Source organism: Anomaloglossus baeobatrachus, chromosome 1, assembly GCF_048569485.1.
Source record: "Anomaloglossus baeobatrachus isolate aAnoBae1 chromosome 1, aAnoBae1.hap1, whole genome shotgun sequence".
In the NCBI taxonomy this organism is placed as follows: Eukaryota; Metazoa; Chordata; class Amphibia; order Anura; family Aromobatidae; genus Anomaloglossus; species Anomaloglossus baeobatrachus.
In genome coordinates, this window is record NC_134353.1 from 35650586 (window position 1) to 35667575 (window position 16990).

A 16990-nucleotide genomic window follows, 5' to 3' on the forward strand; every position below is an offset into this window, starting at 1 on the left:
GAGGAAAAGGAGTCGTCGTCGGCCAGAGGAAAAATGTCGTCGTCGGCCAGAGGAAAAGAAGAAGTCGTTGTCGGCCAGAGGAAAAGAAGAAGTCGTTGTCGGCCAGAGGAAAAGAAGAAGTCGTTGTCGGCCAGAGGAAAAGAAGAAGTCGTTGTCGGCCAGAGGAAAATAAGGAGTCGTCATCGGCCAGAGGAAAAGAAGGAGTCGTCATCGGCCAGAGGAAAAGAAGTCGTCATCGTCGGCCAGAGGAAAAGGAGTCGCGTTGTCGGCCAGAGGAAAAGAATTTGTCGTCATCGGCCAGAGGAAAAGAAGAAGTCGTTGTCGGCCAGAGGAAAAGAAGAAGTAGTTGTCGGCCAGAGGAAAAGAAGAAGTAGTAGTTGTCCAGAGGAAAAGAAGTAGTTATCGGCCAGAGGAAAAGAAGAAGTCATTGTCGGCCAGAGGAAAAGAAGTAGTTATCGGCCAGAGGAAAAGAAGAAGTCATTGTCGGCCAGAGGAAAAGAAGTCGTCATCGGCCAGAGGAAAAGAAGGAGTCGCGTAGTCGGCCAGAGGAAAAGAAGTCGTCGTCATCGGCCAGAGGAAAAGAAGAAGTCGTTGTCGGCCAGAGGAAAAGAAGAAGTAGTTGTCGGCCAGAGGAAAAGAAGAAGTTGTTGTCGGCCAGAGGAAAGAAGGGAATTTTGTTTACTTACCGTAAATTCCTTTTCTTCTAGCTCCAATTGGGAGACCCAGACAATTGGGTGTATAGCTACTGCCTCCGGAGGCCACACAAAGTATTACACTCAAAAGTGTAAGGCCCCTCCCCTTCTGGCTATACACCCCCCCGTGGGATCACGGGCTCCTCAGTTTTAGTGCAAAAGCAAGACGGAGGAAAGCCAATAACTGGTTTAAATACAAATTCAACCCGAGAAACAGCCTCGGAGAACTGAACTGTTCAACATGAACAACATGTGCACCCGAAAAAAACAAACTTCCTAAGAAAACAGGGCGGGTGCTGGGTCTCCCAATTGGAGCTAGAAGAAAAGGAATTTACGGTAAGTAAACAAAGAAGGGAATTTTGTTACTTACCGTAAATTCCTTTTCTTCTAGCTCTTATTGGGAGACCCAGACGATTGGGGTATAGCTACTGCCCTCTGGAGGCCACACAAAGCACTACATCAAAAGTGCAAGGCCCCTCCTCCTCTGGCTATACCCCCCCCGTGGTATCACGGGTTCTCCAGTTTTAGTGCCAAAGCAAGAAGGAGGAAGCCAATAACTGGTTTAAACAAATTAACTCCGAATAACATCGGAGAACTGAAAAACCGTTCAACATGAACAACATGTGTACCCGCAATCAACAAAAAAACATCCCGAAGGACAACAGGGCGGGTGCTGGGTCTCCCAATAAGAGCTAGAAGAAAAGGAATTTACGGTAAGTAACAAAATTCCCTTCTTCTTCAGCGCTCTATTGGGAGACCCAGACGATTGGGACGTCCAAAAGCTGTCCCTGGGTGGGTAAAGAAATACCTCATGTTAGAGCTGCAAAAAACAGCCCTCCCCTACGGGGGTGTCACTGCCTCCTGCAGGACTCTTCCACCTAAGCTGGCATCCGCCGAAGCATAGGTATGCACCTGATAATGCTTGGTGCAAGTGTGCAGGCTGGACCAGGTGGCTGCCTGGCACACTTGTTGAGCCGAAGCCTGGTGTCGCAATGCCCAGGACGCACCCACGGCTCTGGTAGGATGGGCCTTCAGCCTTGATGGAACCGGAAGCTCAGCAGAACGGTAGGCTTCAAGAATTGGTTCTTTGATCCATCGAGCCAGGGTGACCTTAGAAGCCTGCGACCCTTTGGGCTTACCAGCGACAAGGACAAAGAGTGCATCCGAACGGCGCAAGGGCGCCGTGCGGGAAATGTAGATTCTGAGTGCTCTCACCAGATCTAACAAAAGTAAATCCTTCTCATACCGATGAACTGCATGAGGACAAAACGAAGGCAAAGAGATATCCTGATTAAGATGAAAAAAGGATACCACCTTCGGGAGAAACTCCTGAATGGGGCGCAGCACTACCTTGTCCTGGTGGAAGACCAGGAAGGGAGCCTTGGATGACAGCGCTGCCAGCTCAGACACTCTCCGAAGAGATGTGATCGCTACCAGAAAAGCCACTTTCTGTGATAGTCTAGAAAGTGAAACCTCCCTCAGAAGCTCGAAGGGCGGCTTCTGGAGGACAACTAGTACCCTGTTCAGATCCCATGGATCTAACGGCCGCTTGTACGGGGGTACGATATGGCAAACCCCCTGTAGGAACGTGCGCACCTTAGGAAGGCGCGCCAAACGCCTCTGAAAAAAGACGGATAGCACCGAGACCTGACCTTTAAGGGGGCCGAGCGACAAACCTTTTTTCTAACCCAGATTGCAGGAAAGATAGAAAGGTAGGCAATGCAAATGGCCAGGGAGACACTCCCTGAGCAGAGCACCAGGATAAGAATATCCTCCACGTTCTGTGGTAGATCTTAGCAGACGTGGGCTTCCTAGCCTGTCTCATGGTGGCAACGACCCCTTGGGATAATCCTGAAGACGCTAGGATCCAGGACTCAATGGCCACACAGTCAGGTTCAGGGCCGCAGAATTCCGATGGAAAAACGGCCCTTGGAACAGTAAGTCTGGTCGGTCTGGTAGCGCCCACGGTTGGCCGACCGTGAGATGCCACAGATCCGGATACCACGCCCTCCTCGGCCAGTCTGGGGCGACGAGTATGACGCGGCTGCAATCGGATCTGATCTTGCGTAGCACTCTGGGCAAGAGTGCCAGAGGTGGAAACACATAAGGGAGCCGGAACTGCGACCAATCTTGCACTAAGGCGTCTGCCGCCAGAGCTCTTTGATCGCGAGACCGTGCCATGAAGGTTGGGACCTTGTTGTTGTGCCGGGACGCCATTAGGTCGACGTCCGGCCTTCTCCATCGGCGACAGATTTCCTGAAACACGTCCGGGTGAAGGGACCATTCCCCTGCGTCCATGCCCTGGCCACTGAGGAAGTCTGCTTCCCAATTTTCTACGCCGGGGATGTGAACTGCGGATATGGTGGAGGCCGTGGCGTCCACCCACATCAGAATCCGCCGGACTTCCTGGAAGGCTTGCCGACTGCGTGTCCCCCCTTGGTGGTTGACGTATGCCACCGCTGTGGAGTTGTCCGACTGAATTCGGATCTGCCTTCCTTCCAGCCACTGCTGGAAGGCTATAAGGGCAAGATACACTGCTCTGATTTCCAGAACATTGATCTGAAGGGTGGACTCCTGCTGAGTCCACGTACCCTGAGCCCTGTGGTGGAGAAAAAACTGCTCCCCACCCTAACAGACTCGCATCTGTCGTGACCACCGCCCAAGACGGTGGTAGGAAGGATCTTCCCTGTGATAATGAGGTGGGAAGAAGCCACCATTACAGAGAGTCCTTGGCCGTCTGTGAAAGGGATACTTTCCTGTTCAGGGATGTTGACTTCCCGTCCCATTGGCGGAGAATGTCCCATTGAAGTGGACGCAGATGAAACTGCGTAAACGGAACCGCCTCCATTGCTCATCTTCCCGAGGAAGTGCATGAGGCGTCTTAAGGAGTGCGACTGACCTTGAAGGAGAGTCTGCACCCCAGTCTGTAGTGACCGCTGCTTGTCCAGCGGAAGCTTCACTAGCGCTGAGAGGGTATGAAAATCCTGCCAAGATACGTTAGTGATTGGGTCGGTGACAGGTTTGGCTTTGAGAAGTTGATGAGCCACCCAAACGTCTGGAGAGTCTCCAGCGCAACATTCAGGCTGAGTTGGCATGCCTCTTGAGAGGGTGCCTTGCCAAGTAGATCATCCAAGTAAGGGATCACAGAGTGTCCCTGTGAGTGCAAGACTGCTACCCCTGCCGCCATGACCTTGGTGAACACCCCGTGGGGCTGTCGCCAGACCGAATGGCAGAGCTACGCACTGAAGATGGTCGTCACCTATCACGAAACGTAGAAAAACATTGGTGCTCTGTAGCAATCGGCACGTGGAGATAAGCATCTTTGATGTCTATTGATGCTAGGAAATTTCCTTGAGACATTGAGGCAATGGCGGAGCGGAGGGTTTCATCCGGAACCGCCTGGCCTCCACGTGCTTGTTGAGCAGTTTTAGGTCCAGAACGGAACGGAAAGAGCCATCCTTTTTTGGCACCACAACCAGATTGGAGAAAAACCGTGTCTTGTTCCTGAAGAGGAACAGGGATTACCACTCCTTCTGCCTGCAGAAGAGCATCGGCTCGGTGGGGAGGTGGGGACGGTCTGAAGAATCGAGTCGGAGGACGAGAACCGAACTCTGTCCTGTGCACGTGGGCACAATGTCCCTCACCCACCAGTCTGTGACCTGTGGCAGCTAAATGTCGCCAAAGGCGAGCGAGTCTGCCATCAACCGTGGATGCGGAGAGATGAGAGAGCTGAGAGTCATGAGGAGACCGCCTTGGTAGCGGTTCCTCCGGCTGCCTTCCTTGGGCGTGATTGAGCCCGGCCGGAAGCTGAGCCCCTCTGAGGCTTTTCAGCCCTTTTGGACGAGGACAAGTGGGACCTGCCCGAGCTTGGGAAGGACCGAAACCTCGACTGTCCTTCCAGGACAGCATCAATAGGGTAAGTCGCAATGCAGACATTGCGAGGTTACGGACGCCCCTGCGGCATAGATGTACATATGCTCAAGACCAGCTGCGTCAAGAACAGCTGAAAGCTTAGGGTGCCCCTACGGCTGTGAATGCCGGAGCAACCGACACGCCGATAGCCTCATAGACAGATTTCAATCAGAGTCCATCTGTCAGTCAATGGCATCTTTAAGTGAAGTCCCATCTCCACTGCAACTATGGCTTTAGCCGCAAGCCTGGAGATTGGAGAATCCACCTTTGGACCCTGGGTCCAGCGCTTGACCACGTCAGGGGGAAGGGGATAACGTGTATCCTTAATACGTTTGGAGAAAACGCTTATCTGGTAAGCGTGGTGTTCCTGGACTGCTTCTCTGAATTCAGCGTGGCCAGAAAAATACTCAATATACGTTTGAGCTACTGGAATGGGACTTCTCCTGCTGTGAAGCTGACTCCTCCGCTGGGGGAGCTGAGGGAGAAAGATCCAACATTCCATTGATGGACGCTATAGGATCATTCCTTATGGCGTCACCATCCGGTGTATCCGGATTGAGAGCGGTGTCAGGATCAAAGTCCTGATGAGCTACGTCTGCCTCACCATACAGAGAGTCCTCCTGGGACCCCCCCGGAGCACCGATTTTATTCCAAATGAGGGTGGCCAGGGAGCAATGAACCAGATTGCGCATGGCCTGTCTGATGACAATATATCAGCCAAAACTGCAACTCTGTCCCTGTCCTTGGACAGGGTTGACAGGTGGTTCCTTTGGCCACGTCTAGGAGAGACCCCGGCTGACCAAGTGCTACAGGAGAGCATTGCAGACAATGGGGGTCAGTGCCGTGGAACAGTATCACATGCAGTAAAAACAGCATTGAAAGCCTGTGTTGCTTATATGCTGCTGCCGACTAGCCATCTAGGATTATAGCGCCAAGAATGGCGACCGTACAGTGCAATGTATAGCATACCAGCACAAGTACAAATGACCACTGCAGCACATGCAATACAAGCAGCGTAGAAGCCTGTGCCGTGGCACCCCAGCTCTACTGCTGCTGTAGACTAGTCATCTCGGGGAATATGGCCCAGAAGAGTGACCATACAGTGCAATGTATAGCATACAAGCACCAGTACAAATGCACACTGCAGCCCATGCAATACAAGCAGCATAGAAAAAAACCTGTGCCCCAGCACCCTTGGTTTTCTGCTGCTGTAGTCTAGCCCTTCCAGGAGAAAATAGCTAAGACTAGCGACTGTACAGTGGAATGTACAACACAAAAACACAAATGAGCATCTCAGTCTGCGATACAAGTAGCCTAGAAAGCCTGTGCCTTAGCACACCTGCTTTCCTGCTGCTAATGTGTCGCTCCCCAAGCGGGCATATAGCGACCTGTGCAGTTAAAAACAACACATGTACACACTGCATTTATCTGTGTTCAGCACTATGTGTGCCGCTTACCGCCCGCCTATCAGCGGGTGTATGATCGCCACCGTCCTGCCTGGTTGCTGAAAATCCGAGCTCGGACTTCAGTAATGGCTGCCGGCTTCTTCCCCAGCTCATGTGAGGAGGGGCGGGCCGTGGGCGTGCCCCCAAGGCAGAGCGGGAATCCGGCGCCCGACAGTGTGCAGTGAGAGGGCTGGAGCATGTAAAAAGGCTCCAGCCCTCGGCGCTGCTGATTGCTCAGCGCCTGTCCCCTTCCCTGTGTGACAGGGAGGGGGCGGGAACGAAGCGGCCCTAGGCCGCAGAAGCCGGGGACTGTATTTATAAGCGCCGCCGCCGTAAAAGCGCGGTCGGCGCCCAGTCCCCGGCGAACTACAAGTCCCAGCCGCGCCGCCGCTCCCGGAGCGTCCGGCGCGGTAGTTCCCAAAACACAAAGTCACTCAGCAAAGCTGCAGTGACTGTAACCCATTACTGTCCCCGGCGCACTAGCACACCCAGCAAGCCTGGAGTGTGCTGTGCCTGTGTGTACGGGGACACAGAGTACCTGTAATGGTGCAGGGCCATGTCCCTGAACGGTACTCCAGCTCCGTATCCAACAGGTTCAAATGGGTCTGTGGATGGAGCCCGGCGTCAGAGCTTTGAGGCCGGCAGGATCCCACTTCCACAGAGCCTCTCAGGGGGATGTGGAAGGAAAGCAGCATGTCAGGCTCCAGCCCTGTACCAGCAATAGGTACCTCAACCTTACAACACCATCCAGGGGTGAGAAGGGAGCATGCTGGGGACACTATATGTGTCCTCTTTTCTTCCATCCGACATAGTCAGCAGCTACTGCTGACTAAAATCTGTGGAGCTATGCGTGGATGTCTGACCTCCTTCGCACACAAAGCTAAAACTGGAGAACCCGTGATACCACGGGGGGGGTATAGCCAGAGGAGGAGGGGCCTTGCACTTTTGATGTAGTGCTTTGTGTGGCCTCCAGAGGGCAGTAGCTATACCCCAATCGTCTGGGTCTCCCAATAGAGCGCTGAAGAAATTCCCTTCTTCTTTGTCGCTCCTAATTGGGAGACCCAGACAATTGGGACGTCCAAAAGCAGTCCCTGGGTGGGTAAAACAATACCTCGTGATAGGGCCGTCAAACAGCCCTTTCCTACAGGTGAGCCACCGCCGCCTGAAGGACTTGTCTACCTAGGCCGGCATCCGCCGAAGCGTAGGTATGCACCTGATAATGCTTGGTAAAAGTGTGCAGACTCGACCAGGTAGCCGCCTGGCACACCTGCTGAGCCGTAGCCTGGTGCCGTAATGCCCAGGACGCACCCACGGCTCTGGTAGAATGGGCCTTCAGTCCTGATGGAATCGGAAGCCCAGCCGAACGGTAGGTGTGAAGAATTGGTTCCTTGATCCACCGCGCAAGGGTGGATTTGGAAGCTTGCGACCCTTTACGCTGACCAGCGACAAGGACAAAGAGTGCATCCGAGCGGCGCAGAGACGCCGTGCGGGAAATGTAGATCCTGAGTGCTCTCACCAGATCCAATAAATGCAAACCCTTTTCAAATTGGTGAACTGGATGCGGACACAAAGACGGTAAAGTGATATCTTGATTGAGATGAAAGGAAGATACCACCTTGGGAAGAAATTCTGGAATTGGACGCAGAACTACCTTGTCCTGGTGAAACACCAGGAATGGAGATCTGCATGATAACGCCGCCAGCTCGGACACTCTCCGAAGAGACGTGACCGCCACTAGAAAGGCCACTTTCTGTGAAAGACGAGAAAGGGAAACCTCCTTCATAGGCTCGAAAGGCGGCTTCTGGAGAGCAATTAGAACCTTGTTCAGGTCCCAGGACTCCAACGGCCGCTTGTAAGGGGGGACGATATGACAAACCCCTTGCAGGAACGTGCGTACCTGAGGAAGTCGCGCCAGGCGTTTCTGAAAAAATACGGATAGCGCGGAGACTTGACTTTTAAGGGAGCCAAGCGACAAACCTTTTTCCAACCCAGACTGCAGGAAGGAAAGAAAAGTAGGCAATGCAAAGGGCCAGGGAGAAACTCCCTGAGCAGAGCACCAAGATAGGAATATCCTCCACGTCCTGTGGTAGATCTTGGCGGAGGATGGCTTCCTAGCCTGTCTCATGGTGGCAACCACTTCATGAGATAAACCTGAGGCCGCTAGGATCCAGGACTCAATGGCCACACAGTCAGGTTCAGGGCCGCAGAATTCAGATGGAAAAATGGCCCTTGAGACAGCAAGTCTGGACGGTCTGGTAGTGCCCACGGATGGCCTACCGTGAGGTGCCACAGATCCGGGTACCACGACCTCCTTGGCCAGTCTGGAGCGACGAGAATGGCGCGGCGGCAGTCGGACCTGATTTTGCGGAGCACTCTGGGCAACAATGCCAGAGGTGGGAACACATACGGTAGCCGGAACTGCGACCAATCTTGAACTAAGGCGTCTGCCGCCAGAGCTCGGTGATCGTGAGACCGTGCCATGAAAACCGGGACTTTGTTGTTGTGCCGTGACGCCATCAGGTCGACGTCCGGCATCCCCCAGCGGCGACAGATCTCCTGAAACACGTCCGGGTGAAGGGACCATTCCCCTGCGTCCATGCCCTGGCGACTGAGAAAGTCTGCTTCCCAGTTTTCTACGCCTGGGATGTGAACTGAGGATATGGTGGATGCCGTGTCTTCCACCCACGTCAGAATCCGCCGGACTTCCTGGAAGGCTTGCCGACTGCGTGTTCCCCCTTGGTGGTTGATGTATGCCACCGCTGTGGAGTTGTCCGACTGAATTCGGATCTGCTTGCCTTCCAGCCACTGTTGGAAGGCTTGTAGGGCAAGATAGACTGCTCTGATTTCCAGAACATTGATCTGAAGGGTGGACTCTTTCCGAGTCCACGTACCTTGAGCCCTGTGGTGGAGAAACACTGCTCCCCACCCTGATAGACTCGCATCTGTCGTGACCACCGCCCAGGATGGGGGTAGGAACGACTTTCCTTTTGACAATGAGGTGGGAAGAAGCCACCACCGGAGAGATTCCTTGGCTGCCTGAGAGAGGGAGACCTCCCTGTCGAGGGACGTCGACTTCCCGTCCCATTGGCGGAGAATGTCCCATTGTAATGGACGCAGATGAAACTGCGCAAAAGGAACTGCTTCCATTGCTGCTACCATCTTCCCTAGGAAGTGCATGAGGCGCCTCAAGGGGTGCGACTGGCCCTGCAGGAGAGATTGCACCCCTGTCTGTAGCGAGCACTGTTTGTCCAGTGGAAGCTTCACTATCGCTGAGAGAGTATGAAACTCCATGCCAAGATATATTAGTGATTGGGTCGGGGTTAGATTTGACTTTGAAAAGTTGATGATCCACCCGAAACTCTGGAGAGTCTTCAGTGCCACGTTCAGGCTGTGTTGGCATGCCTCTTGAGAGGGTGCCTTGATAAGTAGATCGTCTAAATACGGGATCACAGAGTGACCTTGCGAGTGCAGGACTGCTACTACTGCTGCCATGACCTTGGTGAAGACCCGAGGGGCTGTCGCCAGCCCGAAAGGTAGAGCTACGAACTGAAGGTGTTCGCTTCCTATAACGAAGCGTAGAAAACGCTGATGCTCTGGCGCAATCGGCACGTGGAGATAAGCATCCTTGATGTCTATTGATGCTAGGAAATCTCCTTGCGACATTGAGGCGATAACGGAGCGGAGAGATTCCATCCGGAACCTCCTGGTTTTTACGTGTTTGTTGAGCAGCTTTAGATCCAGGACGGGACGGAACGACCCGTCTTTCTTTGGCACCACAAACAAATTGGAGTAAAAACCGTGGCCTTGTTCCTGAAGAGGAACGGAAGTCACCACTCCTTCCGCCTTTAGAGCGGACACCGCTTGCAGCAGAGCATCGGCTCGGTCGGGCGGTGGAGAAATTCTGAAGAAACGAGTTGGAGGACGAGAGCTGAACTCTATCCTGTACCCGTGAGACAGAATGTCTCTCACCCAACGGTCTTTGACCTGTGACAGCCAAATGTCGCCAAAGCGGGAGAGCCTGCCACCGACCGAGGATGCGGAGAGAGGAGACTGAAAGTCATGAGGAAGCCGTCTTGGTAACGGTTCTTCCGGCTGGCTTTTTTGGGCGTGATTGAGTCCGCCAAGAATCTGAGCTCCTCTGATCCTTTTGAGTCCTTTTGGACGTGTAGAATTGGGACCTGCCTGAGCCTCGAAAGGACCGAAAACCAGACTGTCCCCTACTCTGTTGGGGTTTGTTTTGTCTGGGTTGCGGTAAGGATGAATCCTTACCCTTGGAGTGTTTAATGATTTCATCCAAACGCTCACCAAACAATCGGTCACGAGAAAAAGGCAAACTGGTTAAGCACTTCTTGGAAGAAGAATCTGCCTTCCATTCTCTCAACCACAGGGCTCTGCGTAAAACCACGGAGTTGGCTGACGCCACCGCCGTACGGCTCGTAGAGTCCAGGACAGCATTAATCGCGTAAGACGCGAATGCAGACATTTGAGAGGTCAATGGTGCCACCTGCGGAGCAGATGTACGTGTGACCGTGTCGACCTGTGTAAGGCCAGCTGAAATAGCTTGGAGTGCCCATACGGCTGCGAATGCTGGCGCCAACGACGCTCCAATAGCTTCATAGATGGATTTTAACCAGAGCTCCATCTGCCTGTCAGTGGCATCTTTAAGTGCAGCCCCATCCTCCACTGCAACTAGAGATCTGGCTGCAAGCCTGGAGATTGGAGGGTCCACCTTGGGACACTGTGTCCAGCCCTTGACCACGTCAGGGGGAAAAGGATAGCGCGTATCTTTAAGCCGTTTGGAGAAACGCTTATCTGGATAAGCGTGGTGTTTCTGGATTGCGTCTCTAAAGTCAGAGTGGTCCAGAAAAGTGCTTAATTTACGCTTGGGATACCTGAAATGGAATTTCTCCTGCTGTGAAGCTGCCTCCTCCGCAAGAGGAGCTGGTGGAGAAATATCTAACATCTTATTGATGGACGCTATAAGATCATTCACTATGGCGTCACCATCCGGGGTATCTAGATTGAGAGCGGCCCCAGCATCAGACTCCTGATCAGTTACATCCGCCTCATCACACAGAGAGTCGTCCCGCTGGGACCCTGACCAGTGTGATGAAGTTGAGGGTCGCTCATAGCGAGCCCGCTTAGGTTGTCTGGGACTGTCGTCCGAGTCAGAGCCGTCACCCTGGGGTGCATGTGACACCCCCGGAGCTAGGAAGTGTTCCAGCTGAGGGGGACCAGGGGGCAATGTACCAACAGTGCCCATGGTCTGAGTTACTGGTCTAGACTGCAATGTTTCAAGAATTTTAGACATAGTCATAGACAATCTGTCAGCAAAAGCTGCAAACTCCGTCCCTGTCACCTGGACAGCATTCACAGGTGGTTCTCCCTGGGTCACCTCTAGCAGAGGCCCCGGCTGAGCAATTGCCACAGGGGCCGAGCACTGCACACAATGGGGGTCAGTGGAACCTGCCGGTAGATTAGCCCCACATGCGGTACAGGCAGCACATAAAGTCCGTGCCTTGGCACTTTTGCTTTTTGCGGACGACATGCTGTTGTCTCCTTGAGAAATCTAAGGAGGGTATATAGCAGAAAACCACCAGCGACTGTACAGTGCAAAGTATTGCCAGCACAAAATACAAAGTACACTATGGCACAAGTGGGGGAGAGCCCTTGAGGGCTGCTTACCGCCCGCTGAAAAGCGGGTGTGAGGTCGTAGAATCCCTTGTCTGGGTCTCCCAGCCTCCCCTCCGCAGTTCAGCGTGCAGGCAGGAATGGCTGCCGGCGTCCTGTGAAGAGGGGCGGACCGTGGGCGTCCCAAACAAAAGTGCGGGAAACTGCGTCCCACTGTGCCTAGTGTAAGGGCTGGAGTATGTAAAACAGACTCCAGCTCTTAGCGCTGCTGGTCTGTACAGCGTCCCGCCCTCCTCCTGACTGGCAGGTCTGGGGGCGGGAACGATACGAACTAGGCCGCAAAAGCCGGGGACTGTAGTAATCTAGCGCGGCCGTCATATATGCACGGCCAGCGCGGAAGTCCCCGGCGCACCACAAATCCCAGCCGCGACGCAGTAAACACTGACCCCAGCGGCCGGATCGGCCGATCGTACTAAGTCTCCTCACTCAGCAGAGCTGTAGTGAGTAACGGCACAAGCGCAGCAGCGCTGTTTACCCCGGCGCACTAACACACCCAGCAATGCTGCAGTGTGCGTGCGGTAAGCACGGGGACACGGAGTACCTTAATGAAGCAGGGTCCTGTCCCTGAGGAAACTCCGCTCCGTATCCAGCAGGTCCTCCAGGGGCTGTGGATGGAGCCCGGTCTCAGTGCCCGGAGACCGGTAAAGTCCCACTTCACCCAGAGCCCTAATGGGGATGGGGAAGGAATCAGCATGTGGGCTCCAGCCTCCATAACCGCAATGGGTACCTCAACCTTAACAAACACCGCCGACCGCAAGTGGGGTGAGAAGGGAGCATGCTGGGGGCCCCCGTATGGGCCCTCTTTTCTTCCATCCGACATAGTCAGCAGCTGCTGCTGACTAAACAGTGGAGCTATGCGTGGATGTCTGACCTCCTTCGCACAAAGCATAAAACTGAGGAGCCCGTGATCCCACGGGGGGGTGTATAGCCAGAAGGGGAGGGGCCTTACACTTTTAAGTGTAATACTTTGTGTGGTCTCCGGAGGCAGTAGCTATACACCCAATTGTCTGGGTCTCCCAATTAGGAGCGACAAAGAAAGAAGAAGTTGTTGTCGGCCAGAGGAAAAGAAGAAGTTGTCGTCATTGGCCAGAGGAAAAGAAGTCGTCATTGGCCAGAGGAAAAGAAGTAGTCGTTGTCGGCCAGAGGAAAAGAAGAAGTCGTTATCGGCCAGAGGAAAAGAAGGAGTCGTCGTCGGCCAGAAGAAAAGAAGGAGCTGCGTTGTCGGCCAGAGAAAAACAAGTCGTCATTGGCCAGAGGAAAAGAAGAAGTCATTGGCCAGAGGAAAAGAAGAAGTCATTGGCCAGAGGAAAAGAACAAGTCGTTGTCGGCCAGAGGAAAAGAAGGAGGAGTCGGCTGGAGTAAGCCCAGCAGTAAGACCCCCTGCCCATACAGCATTCATCACTTCCAATGTGGATAGCTATGTGCCCACGTTGCGTTGTGTCCCTGCAGAAATTTCTGCAGCGATTTGAACAGCACACATGCGCTTCAAATCGCTGCAGAAACACTGCGTAATGAATGCAGTGAAAAGCCGATTTCATGCGCTCTGGATGCAGCCCCCACCATAGACAGAGCGGGACCTACATCCAAAGCGCACGGAATAATTGCCATGTTGCTTTTTAGAACGCAGCGATTTAGCAGCATGCAAATCGCTGCGTTCTAAAACGCAACGTGCGCATGGATTATGCACAATCTTCATAGATTGTGCTGGGGACGCAGGACGCATGCAGTTACGCTGCGGTGCAGAACGCACACGTGGCCACAGAGCCTAAGTGATAGACATATTTAGTACAGAAACCAGTTTCCTCAGGGTTTTGCCCATTCTGACTGCTTTGTAATTGTAGATTGTAAGCTCTGAGAACGAGTTGCCGCCATCTCTGTACAGTGCTGGGGATTATGTTAGGAATAATATGAGGGGTCCAGCAGAACATGTTGTAATAGCTGTCCCCTCCGTGCCCTGTGACCACTTCTCGCCTCGCTTTCTTATCGCACAAAGATACATTCTTTATCTTCTAGGAGCTGGCGTTGTGCCTGACTATAAATACCACCTCCCGGGCTGCCAACCACAATGGCAGGAAGGTCAGCGCCTGCCGTGGACGGACACGGGGAGATAATATAATCTGGAGAACGGTGGAGTCGGGATAACGCACAATGGGCGCAATTGTCTGCAGAGAATATTCATTTCCTATTATTGAGACTATTGTCAGGGAGCAAAACACAAAAGACCCTCATCACTTGCTGGGCTGCTACTTGCGTCCGTGATACAGTGGTACATATTGTACGCCGGTCTGAAACTGGTGAGACTATTTGCTCGTGGTCGCTGCACAGCACTTACCCCATCATAAAACTTCACAGAGCTCATGTGACGTCTGGAGATGGTCACGCTCCCGTAATTAGGATGGATGAAGAGGACGCCGTCAGAGAAGAAATGCAATTTACCTGCGGAGAGAGAAATGTCTGACGTATGTGTAAGGGCATGACGACCGTGGTCACCCCGTGACGCTGACCCCGTGACGCTGACCCCGTGACATTGATGTTTATAAGACACGGGACAATCCGCATGGAATTGTGTAAACTGGAAAGAACTTTTATCAACTTTTTAACATCTATAGTTGGATCTGTATGTGCTCCGTTGAAAAATCATCTTTATTGCTTCCTAGATATATATCTGCTGAAATTATAGAGTAAAGAAAAGTACGAGAAAAAAAACTGAATGAAGTGGATGGCCGTTACTTTTCTTTGTCCCCCTGTGATCTGGCAAAAACAGCATAAAAACAATGTACTGAGATCTGACATCTCATACTGATGGCGATGCCGGAGATGGAGGGTTCAGCAGCGCCGTCCACATTGGTGGCAGCCATCAGTGAGTTGCAAGGTCAGGTCTTACCTTCCTCAGGAGAGAGGTGCTGGCTGCTGGAGCACATGTACGCCCCGTCACCACCTCCGAGGAAGCCGCCGAGGAACGAGTCTTGTTCCTGCAACATAAAACAGGCACCGGTTACACAAATGTCCCGACCAGTCTGTAATGAGCGATGCACCCGTGTACGACCGCACCATACAGAGCCCCGAACCAGTGTACGATCACACAATACAGAGCCCCGCACCCATGTACGATCACACCCTACAGAGCCCCGCACCAGTGTATGACCACACTATACAGAGCCCCGCACCCATGTACGATCACACCATACAGAGCCCCGCACCAGTGTATGACCACACTATACAGAGCCCCGCACCCATGTACGATCACACCATACAGAGCCCCGCACCCGTGTACGATCACACCATACAGAGCCTGCACCTGTGTATGACCACACCATACAGAGCCCCGCACCCGTGTACGACCACACCGTACAGAGCCCCGCACCCGTGTACGATCACACCATACAGAGCCTGCACCTGTGTACGATCACACCATACAGAGCCCCGCACCCGTGTACGATCACACCATACAGAGCCTGCACCTGTGTATGACCACACCATACAGAGCCCCGCACCCGTGTACGACCACACCGTACAGAGCCCCGCACCCGTGTACGATCACACCATACAGAGCCCCGCACCCGTGTACGATCACACCATACAGAGCCTGCACCCGTGTATGACCACACCATACAGAGCCCCGCACCTGTGTATGACCACACCATACAGAGCTCCGCACCGGTGTACAACCACACCGTACAGAACCTCGCACCCATGTACGACCACATCGTACCGAGCTCCGCACTTGTGTACGACCGCACCGTACAGAGCCCCGCACCCGTGTACGACCGCACCGTACAGAGCTCCGCACCCGTGTACGACCACATCGTACAGAGCTCCGCACCCGTGTATGACCACGCCGTACAGCGCTCCGCACCCGTGTATGACCACGCCGTACAGAGCCCCGCACCCGTGTATGACCACACCATACAGAGCCCCGCACCAGTGTATGACCACACCGTACAGAGCCCCGCACCCGTGTACGATCACACCATACAGAGCCCCGCACCCGTGTACGATCACACCATACAGAGCCCCGCACCCGTGTACGATCACACCATACAGAGCCCCGCACCCGTGTACGATCACACCATACAGAGCCATGCACCCATGTACGATCACACCATACAGAGCCCCGCACCCGTGTACGATCACACCATACAGAGCCCCGCACCCGTGTACGATCACACCATACAGAGCCCCGCACCCGTGTACGATCACACCATACAGAGCCCCGCACCGGTGTACGATCACACCCTACAGAGCCCCGCACCGGTGTACGATCACACCATACAGAGCCCCGCACCCGTGTACGATCACACCACACAGAGCCCCGCACCCGTGTACGATCACACCACACAGAGCCCCGCACCCGTGTACGATCACACCATACAGAGCCCCGCACCCGTGTACGATCACATTGGTTACACGTTACAGTAATTTTCACACAACCCAATATAGAGGCCGCTCTAAGAGTCGCTCCCACCCATCACACATCCAGCGCAGCCCGGGCCCGAGGGATCGGACGTCACCGCTCACCTTCACAGTGTTCACAGCTTTCTCAGAGAGTTTTACTTCAGTCTCGTCCACCTAGGGGTGAAAGAAAAATGTATGAAAAAAAAAGGCTTCCAAAAAATACACCTGACAAGTTTTAGGAGGCATCCACTTTTTCCCTTGAGCAGGCAGCGGGACCCCCAATACTGCAGAGCAATCCCTGTGCTGAAGTGACTTTATCCCCTCACGTTATCCCATAAAATGAATGCAGTGTGCAATCCTCTCCCGCCATGTTGTCCTCTGCTTGCAGCAGTGAAGCCCCCTCTCCTCTTTATGACACGACTGACAGCGGCTCCATTTCCCACCTGACAGGTGATAAGCACAGCACAGTGGCAGCCGTGGGCTGTTATTAACCCTTTATTACCCTGACTGCCACGGCACCAGGGCAATCAGGAAGAGCTGGGTAAAACGCCAGGCTTGTCGCATCTAATGGTTGCGAAAAATCCCGGGCGGCTGCAGGCTGCTATTTTAAGGCAGGGGAGGGGCCTAATAACCATGGGACTCCCCAGCCTGAGAATACCAGCCTCCAGCTGTCAGGCTTCATCATGGCTGGATATCAAAATTGGGCGGACCAGAGGTGTTTTTTTGTTTTTGTATTTATTTATTAAAAAAAACAAACACATGTGATTCCTGTTATTTTGATACACAGCCAAGATAAGTGCACAGCTGGGGGCTGCAGCCTGTAGCCGTGGGCTTTATATGTGATGGGTATCACAA

The 16990-nt window shown here is 53.5% G+C and overlaps 1 protein-coding gene across 1 annotated transcript in view; it reads right to left on the bottom strand.

Moving 5' to 3' along the window:
• The window catches only part of DNAAF9 (dynein axonemal assembly factor 9), a 104600-nt gene that overhangs the window by 34889 nt on the left and 52721 nt on the right, over positions 1–16990 (bottom strand). The window contains exons 19-21 of the mRNA XM_075346384.1: positions 16259–16309; positions 14625–14712; positions 14073–14176 (exon numbers count right to left, since the gene is read on the bottom strand). Coding sequence (XP_075202499.1) covers positions 14073–14176; positions 14625–14712; positions 16259–16309 — 243 coding nt within the window. The remainder of the gene's footprint in view (positions 1–14072; positions 14177–14624; positions 14713–16258; positions 16310–16990) is intronic.